Source organism: Rosa chinensis, chromosome 5 (genome assembly GCF_002994745.2).
Source record: "Rosa chinensis cultivar Old Blush chromosome 5, RchiOBHm-V2, whole genome shotgun sequence".
Lineage (NCBI taxonomy): Eukaryota > Viridiplantae > Streptophyta > Magnoliopsida > Rosales > Rosaceae > Rosa > Rosa chinensis.
In genome coordinates, this window is record NC_037092.1 from 19618244 (window position 1) to 19625951 (window position 7708).

The 7708-nt window shown below is 35.4% G+C and overlaps 1 protein-coding gene across 1 annotated transcript; it reads left to right on the forward strand.

Annotated features, from left to right (window-relative positions):
* LOC112203379 (L10-interacting MYB domain-containing protein-like) lies at positions 1–2567 on the forward strand. The gene is made up of 3 exons (XM_024344355.1): positions 1–351; positions 429–491; positions 2298–2567. The coding sequence occupies exons 1-3, from the start codon at positions 1–3 to the stop codon at positions 2565–2567; spliced, it is 684 nt and encodes a 227-aa protein (XP_024200123.1).
* Positions 2568–7708: the final 5141 nt, after the last annotated feature.

Genomic DNA, 7708 nt, shown 5'->3' on the forward strand with positions numbered 1-7708 from the left:
ATGGGAAAGAAGAAATCCACCGGTACTGAAAATGTGGGATCTGGAAAACTAAAAGCCACATGGCTGGATGAGGTAGTAGCTATATTTTGTGATATAGCTGCTAAGGAAGTGGCCAAGGGAAACAGACCCGGTACACATTTTGATAAAAAGGGATGGTCAAATGTTATCATGGCCTTTAAGGAGTTAACCGGAAGGGATTACGATAAAAGCCAACTGAAAAATAAGTGGGATTCACTTAAAAATGATTGGAAATTATGGAGTTCACTTTTGCATAAGGAAACTGGTATTGGATGGGATCCGGCTAGGAAAACTGTCGACGCACCTACTGAATGGTGGGAATCCAAAATTCAGGTGTGTATTTATCCTTCTCTGCTTGTGGTAGTAATTTTTTTTTTCTTTATGTTTTTATATTGAATTTTAATGAACAGGTAAATTATGTATTGCAACTTTATTGTGGAGGAATGTTGCATTGGTTACATGCTCTATTGCTGGTTAGCTTTTATTGCATGTAGTGACACCATAGCTTTGGTTTTGGTTAATTTTAGTCCAGGTTCTTTTTCTTCTCTGGATGTTGAACTTTTTACTTGATGTAGTATTTCAATCTTTCGTTTGTAGTACTAGTTGAGTTAAGATTTTGCGTCAACTCTATTTTACCTGTTAATAATAGAGTGAGAGGTTAGTACTACTGTGAGTGACTTTCTCTACTTTGTTAATTGTTTTATTTTCATTATATCCCCTGCCTTGCTGCTGTTAACATGGAATGTGAGAGTTTGGTTTTGATAAAGGGTTATGTTGGGTATTTGATGTTATGTGAACTTACGGAGGTTGTTGATTTTTAGTTTGGGTGCTCTTTGCACGATGCTTATCAATTATATTGTATTGGTACTATGTTGTTTATGCTCTGTATCAATTGAACTGTTTTGGGTTTTTGTTTTGGTATATAATGATTCTTAAAGGAGCTCTTGGGTTTATTTTTGGCTTTTGAAATCAGTCTTGAGCTTGTACTGATTCAATTATTATCTGTTGTTTTGTGTTGTGTGAGTGCTTTCTATCTTCTCTGAATTAGTGTACTTGTTATTATGTTCTTGATGATTTTACTTTGATTGATAGCACGGTCTCTAGGTTGTGAGAATTACTGTCAAATAGTCTAGTTTTTGTTATCTGATTTTGGATTGGGACTGGTTCGGTTTTGTTAGTTTTGTCTGTAAGTTTCACGTATGTTATCTTCTGACTAGCAAGAGTAAGCAAGTGCTCGGTGAACCCTGTTTTGTTTTCTTCCGGCACTTATTGAGAGTTTAGGCTTTCTGCTAAATCCCGTTTGTTTTGCAAATGACAAATTTTAAATCGGCACCAGAGGTTAAAAGAAAGGCACTTCTCTTTGTATGCCCAAGAGTTTGATTGCAGACTCCCTATTTTTTGCATTGTGATTTTAATCGAGTCAAAACTTTTCTATTAGTTTCAGTTTACCTTTGTTTGTTAAAGTTAGATATTAGTAGTCTGGGCGGTGCTATGGGTAATTAGATCTACCTGGTTGCTGTCAGCGTTTTGTGTCATGATTGAGGAAGTTTAATTTTATTTATTTATTTTAGTTTCTTTTGGTTTGGGTACTTGTTCTTTTCAGCATTTTTGATTGATGTATTTTGCTGGTGTAAGAATGTTCAGTTTCCTTTTGGCCCTTTGTTGGTGGAGTTAATTATGTATTGCAACTTTGTTGTGGAGGAATGTTGCATTGGTTACATGCTCTATTGCTGGTTAGTTTTTATTGCATGTAATGACACCATAGCTTTTGTTTTGGTTAATTTCAATCCAGGTTCTTTTTCTTCTTTGGAAGTTGAACTATTTACTTGATGTAGTATTTCAATCTTTGGTTTTGTAGTACTAGTTGAGTTAAGATTTTGCGTCAATTATATTGAATTTTAATTGTTTTTTTTTCTTTCTACTTGTACCTCTTTCGGCTTCTAATGAACTTAAATTTGATGCCATAGTTGTCTTTTCTGGATCTCGATTCTTCACATTGTTTTTTACACTCAATGATAAATGGGTCCTGATGTGTTTGCTCAGAGAATTGATTATTGCCATCTTGTTACAGTTTGTCTGCATTGGCTCTAAAGATAGTGTTCATTTGCATGTTTATAATTGATTTTAATTATAAATAGAAACCGGTACCATGGTAAGGTGCTACAAATACAACTTTGAAATGTAATTTAATATATGCATTCAGGTTTGCATTTGCTGCTCAGTTTTTGTGATCACTATTATCATAAGTAACAATCTTCTCTTATCTTGTTCTTTTGTAGATCAATCCAGAGTATCGCAAGTTTCAGGATGTGGGAATTAGTCCTGAAATGATGGCTGTTTATGACAACATGTTCAGGGGTAGCACAGCCCTAGGTCACTTTGTCATGATTCCCTCAGCTACTATAAATATTGAAGAGGTTGTGGAGGATTCAAAGCATAATTTAATTTTTGGAGATGATGAAGAGGATTCTGACCAAGATAATGAACGTAGAGGCAAAAAGAGAACAAATTTGGAGGGCCAAACAGAGGCTGATAAAGAAAAAAATTGAAAAGGAGTTATGGGAGGGCCAAAGGGGAAGAAAGAAAAGGTGGGAGGTGCAGCAAAATTGTCTAAACAAATCGATCGCCTTGTTGATGTAGTCGAGAGTACAAGTACAGCCACATCTGTTTGTGACAATGGTACCTCACAAGGAACTAGTATTCAAGAGGTGATGAGAGTTGTTGCAACATTACCAGGAGCAGAAACCGGTACCAAGCTATGGTGGTTTGCAACGGAGTTGTTCTGCTCTCAAGAGAAGCGAGAGATATTGTCTATTATGACAGATGCTGATCTCAAGCTCTAGTTTCTGATTCTTAATCAGAAAAAAGCAGAAAATTAAGTAAGCTGATCCTACTTTGTAACATGATGCATGTTGCTTGTCGTTTAGACCTAAGCTAAGTTCTTTTCTATTTTTGTGATTTTCCGGGTTTGAAAGATTGATTGTTGTTCATTGTTAATGCTATATTATTTTACTATGTTGAAACTGAATTTGATGCATCTTTTTTATTAAAACTGATGGTTGTTTGGTTCTTTGAAGTTTCCTTTGATGTGAATGATTAGTTTATTAGTTTAGGGAGTCTACTGCACCAAAACCTGCCTTTCTATTTTGTATCTTGCATGATGATTAGTCAAAAGCTTGCTGTTTAGTTTTTATCTTGCTGCTCAAGTACATATACATGCTTGTCTTCCTACAGCCATTTTATATTTTGAATTTGATGAACAAGTAAACATTGGCAGGTTTGTTTTGTGAAGTATGGATGCTTCTGGAGATGAGGAGTAGATCAAATTATATGTTTATGTGGTCGTCTTATTTAAGTCTATCTTGAAAAGTACATTCAGAAAACTCCATGTATAACAAGCTCCCAAACAGGTTACATTTGGTTAATGGAAGTGTTAGAAGGCAATGAAAGTAGGTGTTATAATCAATTTAGGATGGATAAACAAGTCTTCATGATGCTTGTAAATGATTTGGAAAAGATAATGAAGGGTTCAAGAAACATGAGTATCGTTGAAATGTTGGCTATGTTTCTTTATATTTTGGGACAAGGTCAGACTAATAGGAATACACAAGAACGTTTTCAACGTTCTGGTGAGACGGTTAGTAGGTATTTTGATATAATGTTAGAGATTTTCTATAATATGGCAAAAGTGCTTATAAAGCCATTGGATCCGGAATTTAGGAGCATTCCACAAGAAATTCTCACTGATTCAAGATACATGCATCATTTTAAGGTATGTATAATGTACTACCCTTTTAAAGATGTTATCCTTATATAAATGCTTCCTAATTTGGTAGAAAACCATTTTTTTTATTCAAGTCTATTATACTAATTTGTAGGATTGCATTGGTGATATCGATAGTGTTCATGTTCAAGCTTCGATATCTCCATGTGATCAGGTGCCATATATTGGAAGAAAAGGGATACCCACCCAAAATGTATTGGCTATATGCAACTTCGACATGCAATTCACATTTGCATGTGCAGGGTGGGAAGGCACTGCCTATGATAGTAGAGTATTCTTATCAGCTCTACGCAATCCTCAATTGAATTTTCCTAAACCCCCAAATGGTATTTTTTTTCCTAGAATTACATAAATAATAACGTATAATCTTTTATTTTACCGAGATCAATAATTCCTTATAATTTATAATTTCAGGAAAATATTATGTGGTGGATGCCTGATATCCACAAATAAAGGGTTATTTAGGACCATATAAAGGTGAGTGGTACTACCTTCCACATTTCCGTAGAGGTGATGAGCCGACCGGTCATAAAGAAATATCCAATCATGCTCATTATTCACTTAAGGGTGTTATTGAGCGCACTTTTAGGGTATGGATGAAGAAATGGAGTATTTTACGTGATATACCTCACTTTCCTTATAAAAAACAAGTTAAGATAGTTATTGCTACTATGGCTCTTCATAACTACATATGAAGATATGCTCAACGAGATATTGATTTTGATGAAAGTGGAAATTACTCAAGTGAAGAGACTAGTGAAGAGATGGATGATAATGAACATGATGGAGATGGTCTGGAAAGACAAGAAATGGAGGTGTTAAGAAATGCAATTGCACAAAGTCTAATGAACGCATCTACTTAGCATTTAGTTGCAAATTTCAAGTGACTTTAATTTATTTTGTGTAATGGTTCCCGTTGAACTATGGTCGGGAAATTAATCCAAATATTCTTGACTTATTTTGTGTAATAGTCAAACATAATATACATATTGAAGAGTTTAAAGTAAATCTTTTATTCGGTCCAACCAATGGTACAAGAATAATACATGAGAAATTTTTTTATTTGGTATAGTTACATAATCAAAAAACAAAATTATGTATATTAGTAGCATATCAAAGCATGTATGCCCATTTTGGTAATTATACCCAACCAAAGCACTTTTGCCTTGCAACTTACCAAACACCTACAAATTGCTTTTCGTTCTCACAACACTTTTAAAAACAGTTTACCAAACACCTCAGCTGCTTCCTCTCACAGCAAGTTCGGAAGTGCTTCCTCTCACAGCACAACAATCCCAAACTAAGCCATAGTATTCTTAACCATCCCTCTATCACCTACTTTCATCTAGTAACAAGAAGTAGTAACTAACAAAACAACAACCTCAGCAATGGAATCTCAGAGATGACAAACTAACAGCTACACATCCCAGAGACGACACCATAAAATGGAATCCCCATTCATGAATAATGTAACTATTAGATGGACAAAGCAGTGAATTATTGAGGTGATAAAGGCAGAGAATTATTGAGGAGAAACTAAGATGACACCATTAAGAATGGAGTCTCCATTCATAAATAATGCAACTATTAAATGGAGAATGCAGTGAATTATTGAGGTGATAGAGGCAGAAAATTATTGAAGAGAAACTAAAACAGACAAACTAACATCTACACATCCCAGAGATGACACCATTAAGAATGAAGTCTCCATTCATAAATAATGTAACTATTTGATCGGAAAGACAGTGAATTATTGAGAAAGGCAGAGGTATTATAGTGGAGGACCCAACATCAACAATTCATAATGAATTAAGACATGTTGGAATGCGCCTTGTGTAGGGTGCGCCCCAAACGGACGTTAATGGAGGAGCAAAAGGGTCAGTTCCATTTTCATAAAACGACAAACAAGGTGTAGTGCGTAAAATATGTTTTAACTTTTAACCTCCCTCTCACGTGTTCGTTAGCAACACGACCTCTGGTAATCCTGCATTTGGAGATTGAAGGCCATGTCGAGGTTGGACACAAGGTACCCATCAATTCAGAGTGTTCCCACAAAACTAGATTAAGCTTTCAAGATCGGACTGTATGTTGTAGGGTAGTGGAGACAACATCAAGATGGTTGCTTTGTCCCAAGTCCTGACAATGGTGGGTATGATGGATAAAGTTATCTCTTTCATCTGATGCAATTGTATGATATAGACTTATATATGGGGAAGCTGAACGCAAACTCACCACTAATGTGATTGTCAGGCACTCTGGGCTCTATCTTTTGGAGATGGAAGAAGAGTCGGTGGAAGAATGAAAAAACTATGACCCAGAAAGTAAATTAATTGATCTGAAACAGAGATTAAAATTGAACAAAGTGAGATGAAAGATGGAAACATATATATAAGAAGAGTCGGCCAATAAGGCGAAACTGGCTATTTAAATTTGTACTTTTATACATGTCTACTCATTCTTTGAAGAAAGTTTGCAAGGGACCCCATCAATTAAACTTATCTATACTATTATTAAAAGAAGAGACTTTGTTAGTTAAAACTGAAAATTTGGACATATTTAATCCTGAAAGATTAAAAAATTTGAGAATCAATAAAACCATAAGGATAAATAGGATAATTATAAAATAGATTTTTATTAAGAAAATTAAAAAGAAATGATTCCACAATCCCCACTTTTCTCTCCCACTATTTTCTCTCTGCAATAACTATCACTGAATCTATTTCTTCTGCAATAACTACCTACTTTTTTATTTTATTTTTTTAAATAATGAAATTTTTTCATAAACATGCAGAGCATGTGATTACAGACTAGTATTCATAAAGAGAGCGAGTGTCTGATTAGTTACCAAGCAATTTACCTAAGTAATTTCATCAATTACCAAACATTTTTATCTCCTAACTTGTAAGGGATTGGTAATAAAGGCAGTTAACTAGGCAATTACTAATATACCTTTCACTTTTAAATTGTGTGAACAGAAACCACCCACGCGCACTGGTCCCACATAGGCGCACCTTACGTGGGCGCATTCCAGCCGTACCCATAAAAACCCTACTTATTTTTCACACTGGTCATTTAAGATTCCTATTATAATTGTAGTAGTGGACCCTGATCATTGAAAATCAATTATTGTGGCAGTGGACCCTTGTGGCCACATACCCTCGTCTCCTCATCTCTCACTTCAGTCCTTCATTTTTCACGGATTCAGATTTGCTCACCACTATTCCTTAAGTGGTGATACCACCACTCAATAAGAAGCTACCATGTGTGATAACTCATATCCATACTGCTAACCATGATTAACTTAATTATCAGGAAAATGAAAAAGAAATTTAATAATAATTCAATCTTTATCTTCTCATTCTTCTCAAAAAAAAAAAAAACCTTTATCCTCTTAATTTCCAAACGTTTTCTTCCTTTTTCATAACCATCTAGCTTCCTCTGTGAGGAAAGAAGATATACCAAAGTCACGAAGTGAAAGAAATAAAGAAACAGAAGCCATGAACAACAATGGCAGCCTTTCATTTGCCTCAAACCCAGATTCGCATGCTCACAAACACAAAAAGCAAAAGCTGCAAAACCTATGAAGCACGGATACGCCATTTTGGCCTCGTATCCCGTATCGATCCGGGATACGGGTACGATACGCTCGGATACACTCGGATACGCTTGGATACGCGGATCCGGATTTGGATACGGTTTGGATACGTCCGTATCTGAATAGGATACGAATTTTTGTAATTAAATTGGATACGCGGGGGTAATAGTGACTTTTTACGCTGAAAAAAAAAAAACAAAAAAAACAAAAAACCAAACCCAGATCAGAGCTCCTCTCTTTAGCCAGTTCCTTGCCCTGAAAAACTGCACAGCCCTCTGCTTTCCTCTCTCCTTTCTTCTCCTCGTAGCCCT

Excerpts from the sequence above, each read along its gene's own strand:
- LOC112203379 (XM_024344355.1), top strand. The coding sequence starts at position 1 with ATGGGAAAGAAGAAATCCACCGGTACTGAAAATGTGGGATCTGGAAAA. Across the intron at positions 352-428 it reads GGTGGGAATCCAAAATTCAG|GTAAATTATGTATTGCAACT; the intron begins GTGTGTATTTAT and ends TTTAATGAACAG. Across the intron at positions 492-2,297 it reads GGTTACATGCTCTATTGCTG|ATCAATCCAGAGTATCGCAA; the intron begins GTTAGCTTTTAT and ends GTTCTTTTGTAG.